The sequence below is a fragment of the Panicum hallii genome, chromosome 9 (genome assembly GCF_002211085.1).
Source record: "Panicum hallii strain FIL2 chromosome 9, PHallii_v3.1, whole genome shotgun sequence".
Taxonomy (NCBI): Eukaryota; Viridiplantae; Streptophyta; class Magnoliopsida; order Poales; family Poaceae; genus Panicum; species Panicum hallii.
In genome coordinates this window covers 4,376,686-4,402,245 of record NC_038050.1, presented here as the reverse complement: position 1 = coordinate 4,402,245, position 25,560 = coordinate 4,376,686, and the positions used below count along the sequence as shown (strand labels likewise).

General features: G+C 44.9%; 3 protein-coding genes across 3 annotated transcripts; all 3 read left to right on the top strand.

Moving 5' to 3' along the window:
- The first annotated feature begins 1,604 nt into the window (after positions 1 to 1,604).
- LOC112872553 (upstream activation factor subunit spp27-like) lies at positions 1,605 to 7,702 on the top strand. Its single transcript, XM_025935585.1, has 6 exons — positions 1,605 to 2,045; positions 4,034 to 4,145; positions 4,267 to 4,438; positions 5,030 to 5,092; positions 5,169 to 5,332; positions 7,355 to 7,702. The coding sequence occupies exons 1-6, from the start codon at positions 1,672 to 1,674 to the stop codon at positions 7,475 to 7,477; spliced, it is 1,008 nt and encodes a 335-aa protein (XP_025791370.1). The 5' UTR covers positions 1,605 to 1,671; the 3' UTR covers positions 7,478 to 7,702.
- A 7,424-nt stretch (positions 7,703 to 15,126) lies between these two features.
- Positions 15,127 to 17,286, top strand: LOC112873814 (transcription factor HHO5-like). The gene is made up of 5 exons (XM_025936882.1): positions 15,127 to 15,651; positions 15,772 to 15,899; positions 16,023 to 16,413; positions 16,530 to 16,606; positions 16,730 to 17,286. Exons 1-5 carry the CDS (start codon positions 15,438 to 15,440, stop codon positions 16,964 to 16,966), a joined length of 1,047 nt encoding a protein of 348 aa, XP_025792667.1. The 5' UTR covers positions 15,127 to 15,437; the 3' UTR covers positions 16,967 to 17,286.
- A 2,331-nt stretch (positions 17,287 to 19,617) lies between these two features.
- Positions 19,618 to 24,838, top strand: LOC112873815 (serine/threonine-protein kinase SAPK8). Its single transcript, XM_025936883.1, has 9 exons — positions 19,618 to 20,089; positions 22,163 to 22,237; positions 22,319 to 22,420; positions 22,501 to 22,554; positions 22,653 to 22,745; positions 23,027 to 23,119; positions 23,702 to 23,806; positions 23,994 to 24,092; positions 24,231 to 24,838. The coding sequence occupies exons 1-9, from the start codon at positions 19,898 to 19,900 to the stop codon at positions 24,516 to 24,518; spliced, it is 1,101 nt and encodes a 366-aa protein (XP_025792668.1). The 5' UTR covers positions 19,618 to 19,897; the 3' UTR covers positions 24,519 to 24,838.
- The last annotated feature ends 722 nt before the right edge of the window (positions 24,839 to 25,560 follow it).

Genomic DNA, 25,560 nt, shown 5'->3' with positions numbered 1-25,560 from the left:
TGATATTAATGAGTTGTATAAGGTTATTTTTTAATATTTCACCCCATGATGTTAGTTATACACTTACATTGTGTGTCATCATGCATGATATATATTAACCTTTTCCCTTTGGTCTTTGAATTCCATTGTATAACTAGATGATAGACGTAACTTAATGTCTAAGTGAAAGCATATGGAACGGGATTAATTTTGATATGATGGTAGATGTGAGTATTTTAGAATAATGTGCTAGGTGGTATTTTAGAACTATTATTTTTATATTAATAAAGGTGGGTAATTTGGAAGTAGGCAGTAGGAGTATTTTAGGTTATTCTTATCATAAAAACTGTTAGTAATTTAAAGATATACTTAGATCCAATGGTAGTACCGCAATCGAGGTTAATAGGTGTTTTTCTTTTGTTGTGAGACTAACTATGAATTATCTACTTTTCTAGCATGTTGCACGAAGACTAATATGAAAGCTCTAAAAATTAATTAAAACCAATTGCCATTAAGAATCCATCGAATATAAAAAATTGAGCCCATCTTGCCCGTTATAGGCTACACAGTTGTCGGTGTTTTACCGGCTGCCCACCGAGGGGTATACCCAAGGTGGTAAGTTTAGGTGAGGGGATGCCGAGATTAGAAACTCGAAGGTGCAAGGAACACAAAACTTAGACAGGTTCGGGCCGCAAGATGCGTAATACCCTACGTCCTGTATGATGATTTGTATTGCCTTTGGTGTAGAATGATATGGAGATCTGTTTTGAGAGGGCCCCTGTCCTCCCTTATATATCCGAGAGGTCAGGGTTACAAAATCCTAACCGATATAAGCCAAGGAATTGTACCAGAACATATCTCGGATAGATTCCTTCCGTATCGGTTAGTTTTATCTCTTATTTAAATAGGATAAATAAGAGATAAACGAGATAAATAAGAGATAAGACGGACTTAATCTCTTAAACCTCTTTAAACTACGTTATATACACAGTCCCATGGCTATGGCCCCGGGTCTTGTCATGCTAGCTTTTTGGGGTTGCATTGGCAGCCGCACCGCAGAGATATAGGGGTGTACTACTTTTGATGAGCTCAAGATCCGTCCCTCGTTAGGCTACGTATCGCTATCTCTATTCTTAGATTCTTAACAAACAGATAAAAAAGAATCATAAAAAAGATATTACAAGTTGCCTCGAACCAGAGGCTCATTATGTGATCAATCTTAAGGAGCAACAAAAATGAGTTATGAAATAAAAAAATACTGTCCTAAATTACCATGCTGTTAGAAGCAGTGCATCTATCAATCTTTTCATGTTACTTAGAGACCAGTAGGATTAGTTCATCCTAGCATACATATCTAAATTAGAACTGGCGGTCTTGATAATATAAGGGCTTAGGTGAAATTATTCACGAAATCTAAGCCCGGTACCATATGATGTAAGTTATACTTACCCTCAGTTCATGGCCATGCCTTTACTCATCCATCAGTTAATTAACTTGACAATTGATCAATTATTACGGACACAACAAGAGAGAGAAAAAGGCAAGTACCCTCTCGCAGGGCACGTGAGTGACGGTGTATTTGGCGGCCCAACGCCCGCAAGCCACCCCATTTCAGCCCAAGCAAACCAAACCAGGCGAAACCCCGGCACCCGTGCGCCAGCCAGCCACAGACCTCAAACCGACCGGGCGGCGATGGTGTCGGACTCGGAGCTGGTGGAGCGGCTGCAGGAGGTGCTGCGGTCGTCGGACCTCAACACCACGACCACCGCCGCCCTGCGCCGCCGCCTCGAGGAGGACTTCGGCGCCGACCTCTCTCACAAGAAGGCCTTCATCCGGGAGCAGGTCGACCTCTTCCTCGCCGAGGTCGCCGCAAAGGCCGAGCCGGAGGAGCCCAAGGAGGAGGAGCCCGAGGAGGCAGCGGTGCCCAAGGAGGAGGAGCCGGAGCTGGAACCGGAGGAGGGCGAGGGGGAGGAGGAGGAGGGCGAGGGGGAAGAGCAGGAAGAGGAGGAGGAGGAGGAGGAGGAAGACGAGGATGGGGATAGCGGCGGCGCCCGGAAGAAGCAGCGGTAAGGGGCTTTTGCTCTCCGTCTCTCCCCTTGCATTTGCTGCTATGTATAGGGTTCTGTGGATGCGCCGTTTGGGCGAATCGTGAGGGAATGTGCCGGCGCCGTGCGTTGTGGTGTGCTTTTCGATGCGAATAGTGAGGGGGATTCCGGATTCGAGGGTCCAGCTCGGCATTCCTTCCCGGAGGGTTCTGGATTGCACTGTAGGAAATGGCTCTTTGATTAGCGTTGGTGGTGTGATTTTGGTTCTAATGGCGGGGTGTTGTAAGATTTTGCATGCCTTCGGTATTACTTGTTTACAGCATGAAGCTGCTGAGTTTCCTGCGAATTTAGTGCAATCTCTCAGTTGTTTTATGGTGATTTCTGCTTTGTCTGGCTTGTAAATTTCTTCTGAATTTGTTGTCTGAATGCTGGAAAGAAGCATATGTCATTGCATCTTTTACGGTTTATGGCTTCCATAGCCTAGTTAGGATGGTTTAGATATGATTATGTTTGTGTGAGTTTGATGTATTAGTGAGTGTAGTTTGGTGAATTTCTGTACTCTGGTGTGCTATTAGTTGCACCTCCCACTTTCTGTAGATATTTTTTTTGGTGTTTAATATTCTGTTGAGCTAAAATCTATAAGTGTTGCTAATTTCTGCTTTCTAGCATAATATCCTCATATGCTGTGCCCATTTTACTCCTTTGCTTTGTGCCCTCTGATTAATTCATTGACATCTTAAAAAGCATTGATACACTCTTTCTGCACTGCACAGTGTATTCTCCCCTATAAGGACTGGAGATGTCATGTGTGGTACTTAACCTATGCTAGGCACAAGATGGGCCGTGAAAGCCACTGCAGCTTCAGTGGTCCAATCCAGAGTTAATTTCGCTAAATTTTTTTATTGAGATTATTATCATAGTATCTTATTGCTGTTAGTTGGAAAGGTATTTCTATATGGAGCCTTAGTCAAATTGGAAAGTTATCCCTAAATGGAATTTTATAGGCCAGCCAAGCTGTATGGATTAATTGAGCAAGAATAGCAATTTATCATCCGGTATCCTTCTCAGCCCCACCTCAGTGATGCAGTCAATCGGTAGCTGACCATGGCACCTATGCAGCGCTGACAACGTCCAGGCAATGCCCAGAATCATGCCTCAGTTAGCCCCTGTGATCTCTTCCACAAATAAATCCCAACATGTGATATGGAGTGTGGAATATTAGCTACTTGGATTGTGCTGTTGCTTGGTTATCTTAAAAGATGATATGAGAAAAAAACTGACCATGGGTGGAGACTCCCCCAGGGCTTTGTTCTAAGAAGGTGCCGTGTTTCGAACTCGGGTTGGGACGGGAGTTTCAACGACTCCTGGAGTTCAACGCTCTAACCAGTCCACCATGAGAGGCTTGGCTGAAAGATGATATGAGTTATGGAGTGTCACATCTGTTCCTTTTACTATGGATGCATTGAAAGGTGCACTGATGTTTGTTACTTCGACAGACTCAACAAACTGTTGTTTCCATTAGGAATGAATATCATGTTTGTATGTTTGAAGTTCGTTAACAGAACAGGCCATCAGTGACTCTCATTTATACCAGTTAGCTTTGATTTGACTCATTTTTCATTCCTTTTGTTCAATATGTTCTTCGATAACTTGGGATCATAATGGAGTAGTTCTTATATGCATGGGAATATGGTAGCTGAAATTAGTACAACTACTGGTCTTGACAGATTATTCTCGGCCTTTGGCTACCTGAAGCTTGTCAATTATCCCATACCATTATTCTTTCTGTTAATTACTCTGGAATTTTAGTCTTATATGACTTTTGAGATTAAGAAATCAATTTCCTATTATTGCTTCATGCATATTCATGTCATATTTCTGGTTTTTTAACTGTTAAATATGTTTTACCAGCTTTGTTACACATGTGCACAAGTTTTCTTAGTGGCAGTTCTGGTTCTTTGTGGATAATCACATCGTGTTAAATATGCCTTTTATTTTCACAATATTAGATTGGATAAAGGTAATGGTGGCAAGAAAAGGGGTGGTGGCTTTACAAAATTATGCAGTCTTTCCCCCGCACTTCAAGAGTTTGTTGGTGCCTCTGAGTTAGCCAGGACAGAGGTGACACTATTAACTTAATTCTGTCTCTGTATCTATCTTCCATTGGATGAATGGCAGATCAATTGATCATGAAAAGCCTACTATCGTTGAGTTTTTTCTTGCTGTGCTTGTTTGCTTTCAGGTTGTGAAGAAGCTTTGGGCATATATTCGAGAAAATAATCTACAAGACCAAAGCAATAAGAGGAAGATTTTGCCTGATGAGAGATTGAAGAAGATCTTCAATGTGAATTCCATCGATATGTTCCAAATGAATAAAGCTTTGACCAAGCATATCTGGCCATTGAATTCTGAGGGTACCAATCCTTCCTACTCTTAGTTCTGCGTGTACCAGCTTTGAACCAGTGCAACACCAATGTTTTCCCTCTCCAAGGATATAGCTAGTATGTTATAAAAAAAAACCGGATATAGCTAGTAGAGTTTGCTCTGGAGTGGTAAAAGGAAATGAACATAGAAAAAGACTCAGGAAGGAAAATCAAGGATGAGGAATGGAATATTAACACCGTAGATGTTCATATCGTGGACGAAAATGCAACTAAACCTGAACTTAATTGAAATCTTTAAGAACTCTTCATGTTGACCCTTATTATTCATATGTGTTCCTTGACTGTAGTTTGTTTTGGCTATTGTGAGTGTTTGTACTTAATTGATCCCTGTTCATTGAAACTTTTCGTGTGGGCTTCTGCCTGATTGTTTACTAGCTTTGCTTATTGCTTTAGTTAGGCATAGTGCCATTTATCATGTTTGCACAAGAGGAAAACGATGGCCTCCAGGTTCCATGCCCCATAGTTAGATTATTTTGTTAGCTGTTTTTTGTTAGCCTATCTCTAGTTTATTAACCTTCCCAATTCTAGCTCTAAAGTATTTATTTGAGTATGATTTGTCAGGTCCTGCCTCTCCTGACAGATCAACACCCAAAGAGAAGCCACAAAAGAGAGACAGGAATGAAGGTTAGAAATATTTACTTGTCTTCATGCAATCATGATTTCTGTTCTCATCAATCTGTTGCTGAAATATCATTTGCAGGAAAGAAGCAAAAGGGTGGCTCTTCGGGGTCTGGTTCTGGTCTTCTTGTCCCTCTTCAGCTTTCCGATGATTTAGTGAAATTTATTGGCACCGGTGAGAGTATGTTATCACGATCAGATGTTGTGAAGAGAATGTGGGAATACATAAAAGAGAACAACCTGCAGGTAAATTTCTTTCCTTGGATACTGCGTTGCTGTTTGCATTATCAATGTGGAATTGCTTGGTCTTTCAGATTTTGGTTGATGTGGTTTAGTTGGTTTGTGATCCTTAAGGCTTGTTTTTTATGCTTGAATACACATCCCATCTGAGCTGTTGCTTTTGAATTGTACTCTTGCATTATGTAATTATATTTGGGGTTCTATTTGGAATTTTAGCTTATGAGTTCCGCTAAACTAGAACTTTTGGATCCACTGTTATCATGAAATAATATGGAGCGTCAGCGTTTGTTATCAATGAGACAATGAATGATATTGCCTGCTACATAAGCATCTAGTGCCTTATTACCCTGGTCCAGATCACTTGCAAGTATCATCTGTATTCTGCTGTATCCTTCACTTGGGAACCCATAGAAGCCACCTCAGCAGATGTTCTAGTGTGGCTAATATTCAAGATATATTTTCTTTCATGCCCTTCTTTTATTTCAGTTGCCTTCCAAAAAAAAAGGCTGTCTGCCTATCCACTATGGGTAATAGCCAGAGTTCCAAGTCGCAGAAGTAACCAGCAAATTACTGCCAATAACTGTGTAAGCAACTGAGAATCGATTGATTGCCACGATACAAACATCGTGGTGGTGATGTACATGTAGAGGTACAGGCGGATGGCCCTTGGCCAATAACCATAGCACTACAGACTAGGAGTAGTGCCTAAAGAATAGGTCCTATACAAAGATCATGTACATGCATGTTTACAAACAGGAATTCCCTGTGGGTACTGGGAGAAAAATCTAGGGCATTTTGACATGTTTTTCTTGTTGTTTTCAACTCTACTATCTGTTTATGTTGCCCTTTGTGAAAGTTATTGAAATTTTGAAAGAAAATAAGAGAACATAATATGACTGGGATCCGACCTGTTGTCAGATGTCTCCTGGCTCCCAACCAAAGGTCTGGGAAATTGTGGTTGTTGAAAACAGGTTTCGAAACCCTGATTGCAGTACTTCCTGTGTAGGTTCATTGGCCACGCTATGGTTGCACTTCTGCAGCTTCAGGCCCAGTGTTGCTTTTTAGACATCCAAAGAAATGGTGTAATAAGTAATAACTTGGGTGACTGATGCATGATTGGTCTAGAATCTAGGTTGAGCAATTCACCCTTTTTAGATGTGCTGTGAGCTTGTCTTTTCAAATAGTCACTGAATAGCCAAACCAGTTTTAAATTTGTTGCAAGAATTAGCATGCCTCATGATTCAAGAATGTGAACTTTAGTTGTCATACATGTCGCTGTCACCTCTTTCAGTCAAGGAACATTAGCTCAGCAGCATCACTGAGACTAAATGTTAGGAAGTAACATTGCAATTGTGTTGTGCTGGTAAATAGTACCCGGGGTGTTTCTGCAAAATGCCTTGTCATTAAGTTGTCAGCCACAAGGTAGTGTATGCACCCCCCCATCTCCCCTGTCAATCAAAGCTATATATAGGCGGGTAGGACTTGCACTTCTCCATTTTGTTTTTTCCCCTCATGTAACTCATATTCTGATCTAATTTCTCTTTGTGGTGTACCATAGACAACTTTGTCATGTATATGCTTGTGCTAACTAGTCCACCCATAAAAAAGAAAAAGGTAATCTCAGTGGTAATAGTATATTCCATAATTTCCGTTTTTCTCTCTTTTGAGTGCTACTTTCTAGCTCAACCAGTTGCAATGTTGTTTTCCTAAATTTCAGTCGCAGTGATGCTGTTGAGCTCCATTTTCCCTTCATTCAATACTAAACATTTCTAAAGTGGCGCTACTTTGTAAAAATCAAGGCATTGATTGAGTTGAACCATTTGGGCCTGAAGTTTTCCAGTTTCTATCTTTTATAGTCCAGCCTTTGTTCATGTATTTGCACGTTCATTGAGATTGGTTCTGTGGAAATAGTAGCAAGGAAGACTGAACTAGCCTTATCCACTACCATTTCCTATTTTGTGCTTATTTCTTTAAACAATAGCAAATCTGTTCTTAATTGCTATGCTCCTTTTGTTTCTTTTGTGGAAGGATCCTTCTGATCGGAGGAAAATAATCTGCGATGAGAAGCTCAAGGACCTATTGCAAGTTGAATCGTTCAACGGCTTCACGGTTTCAAAGCTGCTTGCTCCCCATTTTACCAAGACGAAGTAGCAACCTGCCATCCAGATCTGCTAAAACCCAAAAGCCTGGGTGATTTTGTTTTGCAGAATGTGTAATCATGGAACAGTTAGGAGCTATGTGAGTGATGTGAAATTTTAACTTGTGGGAGTTGTTGGCACTTTCCGAATATTACCTGTAGGTTCCTCAATGTCTAATGAAGTTATCAACTGTTGACTAACCGTTTCACACCCTCCGAAAATGTAGGGGCATAAGTAACTCTGTGTGTGCCGCTTCTAGTGTGTTGTTCTTACTGGTACTATGGCCCCTCCATGTTTATGCTCAGGGTCAGGGTTGAGGATGCGATTGCTTGGCCTCCTCAAACGATAGTGCTCAACTGCTCATGGCGCCGTAAAGGGCAAATGGGAGCACTAGCGCTTGTCTCTTAGGATTGCAGGGGTTTCCACTTTTCAGTGAACCTTTCATCCTTTTAGCTCCTGGTATGGATGAAGTTTGTAGCAGTACTGCACCCGCTTTTGCTGTATCTTCCCACTGAGTTGTACTGGTTGCTTTGTTCCTCCATTTGTTTAGGGGACACAGGTGTACGGTTCACTTAAACTGCATCTGTTTTATCATGTGGATGGCATTTCAGATTTGTATTAAGGATGCAACTTCTAGTAACCGTTTTCACCCGCTGCTACCATTCGCCGTGGTGCTTTCGGATTCTTATTTGATTGTGAGAGCATCTCCATTACTCATTTCTCCTTCTAATACAAAAAACTGTTCTTTTGATAATAGGTGGTGCTCTAGCAGATTAACAATTCCATCGCTAATACCAAAATATTTTTGGTGATCGTCAAAACACACCTACCTCTTGCTCAGATATAGAGGATTTCTCCGTCCATCCTATCCATTGAGTAATCTGTTACAACATCTCCAGCAGATTACTTATCTCCAATATCGTGTATATTTTCTCTCTCCGTTGCTAATAGCACTTTTTATATTTTTGGTAGCGATCTTAGTGTCGTAGCAGATTACTCAATGGATAGTATGCATGGAGGAATCCCCTGCATTTGAGCAGGAGAGAGGTGTGTTTTGGCGACCACCAAAATTTTTTTGGTAATAGCGATGGAATTGATAATCTGCTGGAGCACCTTCCATTACCAAAAGAACAATATTTTGGTATTAGGGAGAGAAATGAGTAATTTGCTGGAGATGTTCTTATAGTATGAGCTACCAAAAATATAAAAGTATTATTGTTGATGCTGTGATGGAGAGAAAAAATATATAGAGTATGAGAGATGTGTAATCTGTTTTCTTGGAATTCTGAGAATTTTCGGTGTCAACCGGTGCACATTGCACGAGCAGAATGTGAATCTGATAAGGTCGGAGTCTCTTCTGTTTTAGCTGTTAGGTGGGGCGTCGTGGTCTTTGGTCATTGTTGCAGCCAGGTAGGGGTTGCCGGGATCGTGTGAAGTGGGGTCGTTGGACCAATACTGCAGGAGTGCAGCTTCCTCGTGCCCTTGTGGCTTGTGCAACCGAATCTTTGATTTTTTTTCATGACTCATTTATATTTATTCTTCTGATCGGATTTCTTCATAAGCTGTTCTGAGACTGACATGAACGGCGAGTTTCTAGGAGGAAGAAAAGAAGCGGAGCCTGCAGCTCCTCAGCACGCATGTTTTCTGGTGTTTTGAGTCGAGCGGCGACCCAATTTTCTGGTTCTCAAGTGAAAACCGATGGTCCCCGAGAAACGCGAGGAATAGAGGCAGCGAAGCACAGCGACGTCTCAGTCGAGGGGGAGGGGCACAGGATCCTAGCGTGCGTCGCGTCGGTATCCATCGCAGAGATTGGGCCAGATTCCAACCAACGCGAGCTGGGCGTGAATCATACTTGCTGTGGGGAAAGGAAGAGAGAAAGATCCGGTGAGAGATCGCCGAAGATTGGTGGTGAGTGCCGTGTGGCCCGTGCACCCGTCCCTGTCGCCCAGATGGCCTCCGGATTCGCCCCCCATCGTTTGCTTCCGGTAAAAAATCAGTGGACGACGGCCTCAAATGTTTCAGATTTTTTTTTGATGTAACAGGAGGGGCTCAGGTCCTCAAATGTTTCAGATTCTCTCAGTCTCCGCTGTCCGCTCCACCGAACTTTCTTTCTTTTGGCTCCAAACGAAGATGGGGATACCTGGCTGTCGTCAAACTTGTTCAGTTATGCTACTCAGATTCAGAAGAGACTCCAAAATTCAAATACCCTTTAGCATGCTTCAAATCCATATGATCTCCAAACAAAATTCAAGCGACCAATATTTCGACAACGGAAATTCCATGCGTTGCATACAAGAATGAGAGTATGGCTGTGGTCAATTTTGAGTCGCTGAAATTACACGGGGGCCAGTGTGGTTTACATGCCCTTTTAACAAGAGAGTCTCGAAAATATCATAGAGGAAGGAGAGGTTAAAGCCAACATCTTTAGGCAGAAAGATAAGGATAAAGCGCAGCTCGATGTGCTGGTGTGCGCCGTGGAGACTTGATGGCGTTCCCTCCCTTTGCTTCAACGCACTCCTGCAAAAGTCAAACATTTTTTTGTGTAAATAAAAAAAGAGTTAAATGGCTGGAAATTGGCAACTGGCCAAGCAACCCTTTTTATCGCCACTTCTATCGGTCCTCATCCGAGTGCAGGACAGGGCTACAAGCTCTGTACTCTGTACTTGCTTCCTAGGTCCCTGTTCTCCATGTGAAGAAATACCAAGGTCAAACTTTTCTTCTATGCTCATTAACTGGGAAATGGTGTGAATACTGCAATATTCAGAGAGGAAAAAAAACTAGCCACTGTGGGGAAAAATTATGCTTTTTTTTTTGTTGTTGTAGTAACAACATCTACGTACCCTTTCTCATAGCCATGAGATCTCAACTGCTACGCACCTATTCCTAGTTGTATAATAAGGCATCAACAAAAGATCAAGAGCAACTGTGTAGACATGCTGTTCCTAGTTCCTACTACGTCAAAGGGCCCGACTTTCTATATGTTATCAGGTCTCGCCTATCCTCCATTATTAGCTGGCGAATCTTGTGGATATGTCCGCAAGATTCTGAACGCTTGAGATAATATAAGGTCAGTTGCTAACAAAAGAACCACATGTTGGAAACTAGCTGCTCCAGGTCAGACGTTTCCTGCACCCGAGCCAATCACGCAGTCCCAACCAAACGAAAGCTACTAAAAAATGGTTTGAGAACTGCGTCCCTGCATCTCTCTCTCGGACACCTGGATACGTGTGTGGACGCTAGGGCCAGGGGCCAAGCTGTCGTTGAACGCGTAGAGGAAGAGGATTAGGAAGGGCCATGTTGGCAATGCTGTTCTAGTAGATTCCTCTGGCTCCTCGAGGCAGCCATGGGCCGTTTTAGGTTAGTCCCGGTTTAGGTACGGCCAGGAATGCGACTTCTCCTTTGCGACCTCCATGAGTTCTTGACCCTATCTGAATTGTGGTGAGAGATTTCCAGACGGCGCTTGGATCCATAGTTCTCCAGTCTACTACCTTGATGACATGGTATATTGTATCATCATTTTAAACTCACATTGGTCAGTACTTCAAGGAGAATACAATCGATGCGTTTCACCAATATATATATGAGCTCAATGAATTTTGCTGCTTACCGCAGGGACTAAAAGGTCGTGCTTTTTTTTTGGGAGAAACTAAAAGGTCATGCTATAAGTTATAAAACCGAACAACCAACAAATAGACAAATATATGTAGCCGGATAGGGTTGTCTTTTCTCATCCGTCATCTCAGGTCAGTACAAGATACTGCAGGATCTAGATCTCTATTTACTCGTATCACAAATACTATCTAGGTTTGCTCAATGCCAAATTAAATGTTGTTTTACTTCAGTTTTTTTTTGCGGGTGTTCTTTCACTTCATTTAAAAATATTTATTTAAATAAAAAAAATCATACTATGAAACTATTTTTCATGAAAAATCTACAAACACTGTCAATCTATATAATCCTTTAGATAAAGTTAAAAAAGGCTGAACTTAGGACAAGCCTAGATAGAGTTATATTTAGATTAGAGGAAGTATCACTAGCTAGCTGGAACTAGTTCTCAAATGTCCATGGGTAAATAATCAGATCTACAGAAGGGGAAAAAAACATCCCTAAAATTGGAGAGACTGAGAAATCAGGCCTTCGCTCGAGTTATTACATACATGCATGGGATAAAAAGCCCCTGCATAATCAGTAGGGGAAAAGACGAGCTAGCCTAGCCAGGTAGCAATCACAGAAAAGGCATCAAATGCCACTCATCGTGCAATTGGAGAGACACTTAACCAATCAAGGAATCCTATTCAGCACTGATAATGCTCTTCTTTGGCCAGAGTCCAGAGCAGTCCACACTCTGCATTTCCGGGGCATCCCTTTGTCCTATCATCTGGCTATTCCTCCTTTCGGGTGCATCAGGGCATGGTGGCTCAAAAAGAAAGAGATTCCTCAGCCTGCACGTCCAAAGTGCGCGCCTTTTGTTTTGCTTCAGAACCCAACCTACCGTTGTCAAGATGCGGGCAGATGTATAGGTTCTCTCGGATTCTCATTTCATACGGTTAGAGGCCGGCACTGGAAATCAATTCTTGATGGACAATTGTTTTCAGTGGCATCTCTTTGTTGATCAGCTTCTGGATGAAGTTTTATACTAGCATGAAACTGTCTTGTGGCGAACTTGATGGAGTCGGTAGGTTCAAGAACTGAATCTAGATAAATAGTAAGACACGCAAACTATTTAAGTGCAAACGTACTATTCAATATGCTTCCCATTTTCTGAAGGATAAAGCTATAAGGTATTGTGTACAAAATGTCAAAATTAGTTGGTGCATACAAAATACTAGGAACAACCACTTTTCACGCTGTGTTCACGGATGCTTTCAAGTGGCCACAACTCAGAGGTGACACACCGTGCCTTTCATCTCGTTGGAGATAGCAAGCAATCCACATTCTACGGTTTGGATAAGAGAGGGCAGGTACAATGGATTCTTGTGTCTGTTCCAATCTTCTCTTGAGGTCTCAAGGAGTGACATCGACATCTATCCTTTGCCAGCCAAGATTCTGTCTTCTTGGTAAAGTGCTAGAAGATTAGCTACACGATGGAGTGGACCGAGATGCGATTAGTTGCCCAATCATATATACTTTGGGTTTTTGTAGATATATGGCATTTTGGATGGAAAAGGTCCCTAATATATAGAGTAGCTTTGATTAATACCTTTTATATAAAAACAATAGTAAAAAAGTTTGCACACTTCCCTAGAAAAAACAATGTTTGTACACTATTAACGGACATAGACACACACACACATCTTAACTATGAGCATATTCGGGAGACTGTGCCAATATATATTGAGATTAACGAAATCAAAATATATGCCAATAATAGTGCTGTTTAATTTCGGAATAAATTTAAAAGAAATATGAGCATTTGTTATGAGTCTAGATACAATTTCCACAACAATAAACCTAGAGCGCTTAGTCACTCAAAATAGCTATCTAATTTATATTCTCCCATGAATCATGTTCTATGGGATATGTTCCGCAAGCGAACTAATCGGGTTAGGCTCCGTTTGGTATAACTTATGCCAAAATAGCTTCACAGCTGAAGCTGGTGGAGCCAGAAAAACTAGCTTCGCCTGACTTCACTTGACTTCTACTTCATTTTAATACGAGCTTATAAAACATCTCTATGCTATAGTATCTCAATTCGCATGAAACAGGTGAAGCTAAAGCTAAAATAAACTATGCTAAATATGATATTAGTATTGTCTATCGCATACAGCACAGCAAAGCGACAATAAAAAAAAGTAGAGTAGCAGTACCTGGTAAAAGGAGTTCGCTCCAGTCACGGGAGTGAAAATGAGGCAAAGCAAACCGTTGTGATTCAGGGTGCAAAAGTCAGTCCATCCCCAACCCAAAGGATTGACGCGAAAACGAGCCAAGAACAGTGCAGATTCCGGCTGCCGCAGGCAAGCTGCGACACGGAAACGGAGGGACAGAATTTTTTCCAGAAAAGAAAAACGGCGGGGGATAAATGGAGATAAGGTGCGGCGCGCGCGTAACGTGTCGCGCGGCAACTCGGCGGGCGGGCGGGCGGGCGGAGGCCGTACGCTAGCTAGCTACCGGATGCGGCGAGCCGATCCCGCGCACGACGACCTGGGGGGCTCTGAGTGGGAGACGCGTCACCGCGCACGCCCCGACAGCGTGCGCGTGGGCGCGGGCCCCGCGGCAGCGGACGGTCCCCGTTGCTCTGCCTCTGCTCCGCCGCGCCTGCGCTGCCCCCAGAGGGGAGAGGATCTCTGGCCAATCCATATCCAGATGCGCCCACTTGCGATCCTCCTCTCGCCGGGAAAGGGAAGTCACGGCCGTGCCGTGTCGCGTCGGTTGGCCGGTTGCGCACGGCGAGGCGGATCATCTGTGCGCGAGTGGGGGTTTTGCTTCTTGCTGCTATCCATGATTTGGCCATTTGGGTTACATGTACATAATTGAGACGGGTAACTGTGCAAGATTCACCTGTATGTGAAGTTTTAAGTCCTCTCTTGTTGAATCTCAAGCTCTACGATGGAGACATATTGCGGTACAATAGTGCACTAGATTACCGTGATAACGCTGTAAGTTTACTTGGTATTCTCATTATGTGCAAGCACTGAATTATATTGTAGATATATGCCGGCCTGTATGATACATAATCTTGTTGCTGAGGTGTACGTAGTGTTGCTAGTCTTAAAATGTGCCGGACCAATTTCTTAAAGATGATGATAACAATAGTATAAGAATTTGTTGCATTTGGATCATCTAACAAATATAGCTGTGCTGTTTGGTAATACCACCACTGGCTTGGCGCTTGACGTACATTACCAACCCATGTCTCACCAAATTAAACACTTATTCAAGAAGTCACCTTTCCCCAGCGAAAAGATCTCCATATTTTCGTCGAAAAGAAAAATCTCCATACCAAGCCACACACAAGAAAACCATCCGGAACGTACGGCTTTTGTGTCACCGACTTGCCCCTTCTTCCATCGTGAGGACAGCCAGAGAAAAACAAATGGCAGGACCACCGTACTACGGAGCGTTGCGCGTGCGGTCATTGCCGCCACCCAAGAACAATCCATCTTCCCCGACCCGCGCGGGGGCCGCGACACCGAGCCGTTCCGCCACGGCGCCGCCCGAAGTAACCGATGGGCCTCGCGCCCGCGAGACCAGGGAATGGAAGAACAGCGGGGCGACTGGCGAGGGAGGAATCGTCATCGAATCATCCACCCCCGGTCTAAAAAAGGGGCATCGCCATCCACGCAGGATCCCTCGCCCGGGCACGCAAACGCCGAGAGCTTTTAAGGCGGTGGCGAGATGCAGTTAACCACACGCCTGCTGTCATTACTTGCACGGAACGCAAGCTAGAGGAAACCGAAAAAGGGACCGCACCGTGAATCTCAGAGGAAAGGCAGGGGTGTCGGTGCAAATGTTCGGACTTCAGAGAGGCTGCCGTGGGCCGGGGTGCGAAATGGGGGAACCGCGGGGGCCGTGTCGGGAGCGGGGGCCGTGAGAAGCGGTAACTCGAGGCAGCGATGGATGATGATGGGGTGGGGTGGGTGATTCACCGGGGGGAAGTGTGCGTGGGACGACGTCCGGCCGCGAGCTTCTCGCGCTGGGCGCGACGTGAGGAATCGGCAACGCAGCGCGCCCACCCACCCCACGCGCCGCGTGGTCTCCCTTCCCTCTCCTCCCCTCTCCTCTCTCTCTCCCCTCCCATCCTGCGGTCCAGCTCGCAGATTCCATTCGCCCCCGCCCGCCGCCGCCCGTCTATATATGCCCCCCCGGCGGCCGCACCTCCGGAATCCAGATCCTCCAGTCGCCCAACCACCGCCTTCTCCTCTTCCTTCCTTCCTTTCCCTGTTCGTGTTCGTCTCGGCTTCCGGTCGCTGATTCCGCGCGGAGATTCTGTGGTGGCGGTGCTCGTTCGCTCTCGCTGCTCGTGGTTCGCGTGCATGGGGCTCGACGTGGCGGAGATCGGGATGGGCCTGGATCTGGGGCTGGACCTCAGGCTCTTCGCCGCGCGGAGCGCCGGCGGGATGGCGGCGGCCGCGGCCAAGGGCGCGCCCGCGGGGATCGAGGCCTGCATCAGGAGCCTCGAGGAGGAGCGACGCAAGATCGAGGTCTTCAGGCGCGAGCTCCCGCTCTGCGTCCGCCTCCTCGCCGACGGTGAGAACACCACACCTCCTGTTGTTGTTGTTGTTGGCTTGTGTCGCGTTGCGTCCTTTTTTTTCCCTCTTTCTGTTTCTTCTCCGCGGCGCGGTTAGCTGACACGGTGTGCGGTGGCAGTGATCGAGGAGTTGAAGGAGGAGGCCGCGAGGAAAGGCAGCGATTTGGAGTTGAGGCCGGACGACGGCGACAAGAGGAAATGGATGAGCACCGCGCAGCTCTGGGTGGATTCCGACGCCAAATCCAAGGTAAGCTGTTCTGCAGTTTTGATTTTTCGCCAAACGCTCGAATTTGAATTGCGTTCCTACTTGTTAGGATTATTAAGAAGTTTCCGGTTTTTATTGAAAAAGACTGGTTATACGTGTTTACAGTCCGAGAAAGAGCAACGGAATGCGATGACCTCGCCGGAGCCCAAGTTGCTCGGTGGCCCCATGCCGATACGGGCTGTTCCGGCGGTGCCGCCGCCGCCGCCACCGTGCTTCAGGAGGGATGACAACGCTGCCGGCACTGTCGGGCTGCCCGGTCTGTCGTTGCTACCACCGGCTGCAAAGACATCGATCTCTCCGGTCCCTGCTGTTGATGAACACAGGCAGAACGCCGCCGCAAGATTGTCTGCCACCATGTCACCATCTGGTCCTGGACTTAACCTGCATGCTCAGACTCAACAGCAGCAGCAGCAGGCGAGGAAGGCAAGGCGGTGCTGGTCGCCGGAGCTTCACCGGCAGTTTGTTGCTGCCTTGCATCAACTCGGCGGTCCACAAGGTAAGAAAAGCGACCAATCAATTCACCTTTTGTTCAAAAAATATAAATTACAATTAGTAGCTACAAAAATACAACGAATATTGGAGCCTTACAGACTTGTTCCATCGTGATCGCAGTTGCTACTCCGAAGCAGATCAGAGAGGTGATGCAAGTGGACGGGCTTACAAACGACGAAGTGAAAAGCCATCTCCAGGTGAGCAATTATCCATTTTATTTGTCCAGGCATCTATATACAGCTATTACTTCTTCCTAATGGCCATTTCTAGTTATGTATCCTGTTTGGAAACCAATTCGATCATCTCATGTTCATATTCAGAAATACCGGCTGCACAACAGAAGATCGCCCGGCGTGGCTCCGGTGAGCCAGTCGATTCTGCTGGTGGGTGGCCTCTGGGGTTCTCAGGAGCAAAGCAGCTCACTGTCAGGGTCTCCTCAGGGCCCCCTTCAGTTCTCTGGGTCAGGGGCGGCCGTCTCTGCAGCCACCGTCGGCGGCGACAGCAGCAGCAGCAGCGACGAAGATGACAAGTCTGATGAAGGCTACAGCCGGAAATGATTGTAAGGCTGCGTTTGCAGAAGGTCGGTTGGGAGTGTAGAGATAGCGTCGCGGCTTTGCGCATCTGTGGCAATAACAGATTCTTCAGTCAGGGAGAGGCTGTAGTGCAGCCAGGCCATGCATACAGGGAGATTGGGAGATGAGAGCGCCCAAGAGATGAACTGATCATGAGTTGGGCTGTTGGTTGTCATGTACATGAAAAGCTGATACCAGTTTTCATGAGGCTTCTTGACTTTAGTTCCCGGGCAGATCCAAATTTTCGCCCTGAGAATTATATAGTACATGCGAGATTCACATACTGTTTTCTGTTTGTTAAGTTATTATCATGTTATTGATTGCGAATACTTGCCGTTTTAATGAATCACATACGTCTTTTTCAGCGTCTCTGAAGATTGAGCTTCAGTACAGCTCCAATGCCCAACCATGTAGTTGCAATTAGGTTTCTGACAGAGATCAGAATTCCCTATGGACCATAAACTGTAGCGAACCAATTACCATGAGCTTAAAAAACGCCACCATAAACCTTTGTAATCAGCAGCATCGCTGCTAACCTTTTCGACCAGCATGTTTCTGAACGAAGCAGCTAAAGTCTGCACCGTTCTTTCCTGAGGCCGAACGGCTTCTCCCACCCTGGTTGGTTGCATGCCTGCTCGCCCTTTCACGTCCAGCCGGATACCCGTGGATCTCCGATAAGTTGCACGTCGCTGTCTCGTGCATGCCCCGTCCAGCACTCCTTACCTCTTCTCGCAGAGTTGGAGTCAACAACCATTAACAACTCTATCTCTGTCCGCCCATGCTTATCCGGAGCTTAGTATAACCCGACGCGTTCAGAAGCACGTTGCCGGCGGCCGCCTCGCTGCCCCGAGCAAAATTTTGGGGCTCTTTTCCCGCATCAACTGGCACTTGAAAAAAAATAAAATATCGCGGGGATTATTCCGATTCCGATCAGCTCAGCAGCGTCGCTTGGCTCGCAAGGCGCTTTCAGCATGCGAATATTCTTGCGGTTGCTTGCAGCATCTGCCGCGCGCGCCCGTCCTTTCCGCTTTGAAGACGGGCGTGCGGGGTGAGGTGTCAGCTAGCATGCTCGCCCGCTCGGCTGTGGCCGACGCCACGGAGATAAGCTAGTTAATTGAGCGCGTGGGTTAGTTGCCATTGGCCAGCCGTTGCTGGTGATAGGGGAAGGCATGGCCGCCGCTCGATGTGGGCAGTGGATGGATGGATGGATATTCGGTGCTGCGCTCTCCGGCCGGTCTTTTGTTGTTGCTGGACTGGACGCAGGGACAGCTAGCGACCGGCCAATCAGGCGGCCGGAACCGAATTCGGCGGGCCCTTTTTCTGGTGGTGCTGACTCTGCAGATACAGATAACTGGTTCGAGGAAACAAGAAACTGGGCCTTTCAAAAAGGAGATGGAAAGAAAAAAACAAGGAGATGGAAAGAGGGAGGAACCCTGTCTTTCTCGCTCTGTTCTCTTAATGTGTAAGCGGGGATCTGGATACGCATATGTGAGCGGTAAAGATAGTGAAAGGTGTCAATTTTGTGAAAGGTTTTGTTCTCGCTCTCCTATATTAATATAAGAACGGCAAAGCTCTTGCCGGTTTCGTTTCAAAAACAAAATTGTGAGAGGATTTGCACGCGATTTCTTGTGTTCCGTTTCTGCCATCTTTGCCATGAGATAGATAGTAGAAGCTTTATTTTTTTAATATGGATATAGATCAATTGGAGGTAAAGAAAAGCAAGATGAAAAATAGTGAAAGAACCGCGTATCTTCGGTTGTAAAGAGGAGACAGAGACTGAGGGTAGGTACCTGCTGATGAAAAGGATTGAGGAGATATAATAAGGTGCAATTCCACTTGTAGGTTAGTGAGACGTGAGCACGGCCTAATCCCAATCGTTTACCGCATTTTATAGGTTTGCCTTTTGCGCTGTAACTTCAAGCGCCGTTGCCAAATTTAAGTGGCGAGTCAAGTGGGCCGAATTGTGCGTGGGAATGTGAGATGGGCTGAGCTTTGCGACAATTGGGCTGGGAAAGGCTTCGGCCCACACAGCACCAGATGCTACTCATACGGGGCTTGAAGTTGCAATTTCGATTTACACAACTTAAAACATGTCGATTAAAATAAAGTGAAGAGAAATCGCATGCATACCACCGACCAGCCTGCTTTCTTACCATAGGGTGTCTCAATAACATGTGGGTCTGGTATCACCTGCCATTGAGACATCGGTGCTAAAATACCAAACTGCTATTTGGCCGTATGTTCTGAAAATCCTATAGTCAGAGGCAAATTTCTCTTTCTAAGTGAATTCTAACAAGGACCACGTTAGCAAGGAAGCACATTTCTCCTTTTCTTACTATACGTTCCAAATTAAAATTTATTTTGATATTTTTAGATGTATAATTTTTATTATACTCTTAGACACATAGCTAGAAATATCAAAATGAATTATAATTTGAAATGGAGGGGTACTTTTCACCCCTTCTTTTCACAGTATTTAGTGATTTTTTTCTGTAGTTATTTAATGTTCTTAAACTTAATGTCACCATTTTTAGCTGCATAAACACTCAAATAACTTATTTAGAGTTCCACAAATGAAAGCTCATCCCTGCATGGCCATTTATGACACAGATCCTAAAAGATGACACCCAATAAAAAACCACTTCCAGCATCACTCATGCAGCCCCCGAACGGTTCGCAAGGCGAGAAGCCTCTCTCTCTCCTGGTCGGCCAGTGACATCACCAACTCGTCGAGAGGAGAGGGAGGGGAGGGAGCACGAGCTCGTTGCCGATTCGAGAAGAGAAGAGGAGTGAGAGAGGGAGAGCGAGCGAGGGGGAGGGAAAGGGAGCGAGGGGAAGGAGCAGGGAGCCTGCGCCCGGGGCATCGGGTCACGGAACCCGACAAACCCTAGCCTCCGTTGATCGCCGTCTCAGGCCATGGCAGCGCCGGCGCCGGATCGGGCGGCGCTGACGGTGGGGCCTGGCATGGACATGCCAATCATGCACGACAGCGACCGGTACGAGCTCGTGCGCGACATCGGCTCCGGCAACTTCGGCGTCGCCCGCCTCATGCGCGACCGCCGCACCAGTGAGCTCGTCGCCGTCAAGTACATCGAGCGCGGCGAGAAGGTATCGTGCTGATCCCGTTCTCCCTCCCCTATTGGATTCGATTCGGTGCTGATTGTGGTTAGTCACGCATCTATTCGTCGCACGTTGGTTGGTTCCGTTGGTGCGTCTGCGCTCGGAAGGGGCTATCCGATTTGGGATTCTCGCGATTAGTGGTGAATCCTTTGTCGTGCGCGTGCTATTCGTTTCGTGGGTTAGGGCCGCCGTATCTTCAGCCGACGTATATAATTTGGGTTATTATTTGTTGCTTGTGTGAATATTGACTGCAACTTTTTGCCGTTTGTTCCATCTGATGTGTTTGATTACCCTTAAATTATAGTTTTGTTTATGTGTAGATTTTGCTCGGGTGTGCTGTAATGGGGTTAATCAAGCATTCGCCACTTAAATCACTAAACAAGCAAACTTATGCTGATTTAGTGCCAGCTTGATAATTGAATTGGAACAGCAATTTAATCACCCTGCTTGCTTAAGTGAATTTCATAATTTTGATGCGTCTGGCCAGGTGGTTGTGAGCTTGGACTTATGGTTTAATCTTAAACAATATCAGCAAGCACAAAGACAAAGATCTAGATTGTTTGATTCTTCATTGAGTTTAAGGGATGTGGCTATCACCGGTATTTTTTTTTCTTGAAAATGGTATTTCGCACCTGTGCCACCCAGGGGATCAAACACAGGTCATGAGCACCACACTCCCACGCCTCCACCACTATGATGTCATAGGTTATGTAGGCCCAATATATCTAGTTGGATTTATTTTGTGTGAATTTAGTAAATATACGGTATGTGGTATTGAATTATTACTATTACTTAGTGAATCCCGAAAAATGTTTCCCCTTTTTGCTGTCGCATAAAAAAAATAAAGCAAAGACTTCCTTGTTTTGAAGTCCTAGGCCCCTAAGGTCCTATCATTTTCTTTTCAGATAATGATTAAAAATAACACAGGTAACTGACTTGTTGGGACTATACTTCTTGTTGGCTGTGTCCATATACTGGATTTTGCTCTTACCGCTTGATGTTAGCCATTAGGCATGATCCATTGATCCTATCTACTTATCCATCTGGATCCAACATTTGTGGATACCACATCTACTGTTATTGGGACCATGGTAATCGCGTATGATTTGGCCCAAGACATGTATAATCTAATTGGTAATGATGCTCCATAACTCTATACCACAGCTAAGTACTACTACTTGATGCATAGGAGTGTATGTCTTATCAGACGACGTGGAAAGATTATATGTCCAGGGCCCAACAAAGTATAGAGTAGATTTCACAAAACCACATTATACTGGAAAAATTATGATAAAACCACACTTTAAGTGTTAATTTCATTTAACCATGCTTCCCTTTGCATAACATGTAAAATTATAAGCATTGCCATCATATGCACTCTTCCAGTTTCACAAGTGACAAGCCTATCCTGTCTCTGATAGCTAATATTGAGGTAGTTGCTGACTTGTGACACTGTACAAGAGCTGACAAGGGGACAGAGTGGAATCCTTTTGATAAACCATGAAGTGGAATGCATAAATAATCCCATCCCATTCAGCTCCACCCAGGCATGCAATTACATTGACGCGCGTAAGCTCTTTACTGAATGGCCACGTTTTATCCATGTATATATCTAACTGGAGGTACTCGTGCATTTTTTTATACCATTCCTTTACTCTTTCTTTGGCCACCTGTTTCAGTACTTCTTGACAGAATAATAATCAATATTTGTCTAATTTCTGAAACTAAGGATAGTTAAACAGATGCTTTTTAATTCCCTTTGGGCTTCTGCCCCTGAGAGACCAACATCAATTCATACTAAAAGTCCGATATTATTTATGATCCCTATCAATGTCCAGACTTTATGCCTAATTTTATGGAATTTCCTCCTTCCCATTCATTTGGTGATTTATTTTAAATAATTCAAATGTCCGTGGTTCATGCAAACACGTGCGTATTCCTTAATCTGTCCCATTTTGTGTATTTTCTTGTTCTTTCATAAATGCTAGGTAATCAGTTATCACTGCATCCAATTGTCATACATTTGGTCTTCTTATATATATATTTTATTATCGTGTGCAGATAGATGAAAATGTCCAGCGCGAGATAATTAACCATAGATCATTGAAGCACCCTAATATTATTAGGTTTAAAGAGGTGAGTCAGGATTGTGATGCTGTTTTTCCCCGGCCTTTCATCATTAATCATTTCTGAATTATATTTCTTATGTACGCCTAGGTTATTTTAACCCCGACACATCTTGCTATTGTCATGGAATATGCCTCTGGCGGTGAGCTTTTCGAGAGAATATGTAAGAATGTGCGATTCAGTGAAGATGAGGTTTGTGCCTGTCACTCGGTTCATCTTTATTGATGCATCTCTTTCTTGATCCTACCAAATGCATTTGTATGTGTTTTCAGGCTCGCTACTTCTTCCAGCAGCTTATCTCAGGAGTAAGCTACTGCCATTCGATGGTACAAGTTATTATAATGACATATCTTCTATCCTATTGATACTGTTTACTCATCCATTCATTAAGCTGACTTGTGTTTTTTCCATCCTTGTTTTCAAGCAAGTATGTCACCGTGATCTGAAGCTGGAGAACACACTGCTAGATGGGAGTGATGCTCCTCGCTTGAAGATATGTGACTTTGGTTATTCCAAGGTTTGTTCTCTGTGTCAACTTAATCTTATTTTTAGCTAATATTTCTGGGTTATGTTACCTACGGTTGTTTAATTATTTGCAACTCTTTCTGAAATATTGGGTGGGTGGGAGGGCGCGCGGGCATGGGCGTGCTCGTTTGCGTCTGCACGCAGGCGTGGGCGCATGTGTATGTGTTCGCTGTTTGGCTTGATGAATACACTTTCATAGAATGATGGACATGCTCCTATGGTTTTGGTTTTTCTTTTTAATGAACAGTGCCATGCATCCTTCATTTTCTGCAGTCATCTGTTCTTCATTCGCAACCAAAGTCGACTGTTGGAACACCTGCTTATATCGCACCTGAAGTTCTACTGAAAAAAGAATATGATGGCAAGGTACTTCTTCTATCATTTTCCTAATATATCTCGACAGATGTGTTTTTGGAAGCTGGGTATACCTTCATGGCAGTGCACTGAAGTTCCATAAACATGCAGTAGTGATGGCATTATTGTTGTTGCTGTTCTTGTGTATGCGTGTTGTGCGCCCGCACTTAGTGGTCAGAAGCTTTCGCTTATGATTTGTCACTGTTCGATTTGAAGGGGATTGGATGGGGTTGGGATGGATCCCCAACAAGTCAAAATCCCCCTCAATCCCCTCTAATCCCCCTCAACCACCATATGAGGGAACAAGCCCTTAGGCGGTTCCATCCTGTATGAGGGAACAGATTGGTGATGTATGGTCATGTGGAGTGATCTGTTAAGTTATGGTTGTTGGTGCTCTGTGTGTGCGTGCGTGTAGCGCGCGCAGGGGCGTTTGCGTGTGTTTGTTGTTGTTGTTGATGATGATGATGATGATGTGTGTGCGCGCGCCAGTCAGAAAACTTTCACTTATGATTTGTCATTAGTAGCGTAACTGTCTGGTTACCTCCCATATGAGGGAAGCTTCTCCTCGCTGATGGATTTTTTAATGACAAACAGATTGCTGATGTATGGTCATGTGGAGTGACCCTTTATGTTATGGTTGTTGGTGCGTATCCTTTTGAAGACCCAGAAGAGCCTAAGAACTTCCGTAAAACAATTCAGGTAATCTTAATTCGCTTTTCATGCTTTAGCTACATTTTTTTATGTATACAAGTTGAGTGCACACAAGTGTGCGCGTGTCTTCTAAATGTATAAACTAGGTCGGGTACTTCCTTGTTTCCATATGTTTCACTATACGCGTTCTCCCATTTTAGCTAACAAATAAGCTAATAGTGGCATCTTGTTGCAGCGTATCTTGAATGTTCAGTATGCGATTCCAGATAATGTGAACATATCTCTAGAGTGCAGGCATCTAATTTCAAGGATTTTTGTTGGCGACCCTGCCATGGTAAGTCCTTGTTTGTTGTTGTAATAACCAGGCTTTGATCCTTGCTATCAAAGGTTCAGAAATCAGAAGATATGCTGTTTCGAATATAGTCATATTTATGTAGTTTTCTTGACATTTCTTGTTATATAAAATATGCAGCGGATAACAATCCCTGAAATACGGAACCATAGTTGGTTCCTGAAGAACCTTCCTGCTGATCTGATGGATGATGAAAGCATGAGCAACCAATACGAGGAACCTGATCAGCCAATGCAGACTATGGATCAGATCATGCAGATTTTGACAGAGGCCACCATACCACCTGCTTGTTCTCGCAGTATAAATGTCCTAGCTGATGGACTAGACATGGACGACGACATGGATGACCTTGAATCCGACTCGGATCTTGATGTGGACAGCAGCGGTGAGATTGTGTATGCAATGTGAGCCGCATCTCAGATAACCATCTTACCAATCCACCAAAGAACCGATCAGGCATGGGATGCCCTGATGTTGTATACTCTGGCAAGAACTAGCATCCTTTTGTGAAAAATCGTCCTGTAGTTTTCCCGGTTTCCTGCAAATGACATCGCAATCCTGTTGTGTCTTCTGTGGAATACAGATGTTGTAGCCAAACTGGGGTTACTTCCCTCGGGAAACTAGCCTCCTCTTGCTTCTTGTGTACTGAGGTTTGGATACTCTCAAGCTTCGACCTGTGTGTTACTATTATATATGTACAAGTAGTTTTACTCCTGTTGATCTGTGAACTTTGGTCTCTGCTGCCTGCTGGTAGTTTTACTAGCTAGTGTGTATCCCCGATTTCTGCATTTTAAAGTTTGTGCTTGGGGCATCCAAATTCATTACTGGATCGCGGATTTCCCCAGTTTCCGCACTTCAAATTTGTGGTTGGTGCACGTTCATATTTGCGTGTGTTAGGGAGTACTTTCACATGTGTACGCGTGTTAGGGACATACCAAAATTTGTGTTTGGAGGATTGGGGCACATTCACAGGTGCGTGCGTTAGAGGCACACAAACAAATTGTGTTATGGGGTACATTCACGCGTGCGTGTTCAGGGTGCACGTGCGTACGTCTGGTATGTTCTCCTTATGCACCATCGACATCAAAATGGGTTACGTGTGCGGTATACGCTAACGCTAGCTGGTTTCTGGGCGCTCTCGAGAGTTTCGATCACAAAGCGCGTCACGTGCCGGATGAACTGAACGTCGTCGGTCGTCTACGTGTTGCGCCATCTTTCGTTTTGTAGCCGCCGTTTACACGGTACCACGCTACCACGGCACGCGTGAATCTGATGCGCGGGCCCGGGAGGCTATACATAGCCTATGCTACAATTCGTGGATCCATCGCCTGAAGGTAATGTTGGATTGCTTTCTCCTCCCACTGCCTCTCGCGGTCTATGGCGGCCTAACCACACGCCTTCTTCCTCCTCGCGCTGGTGCTCTGCTCGCCAGCCATGGTTAGGGTTGGGT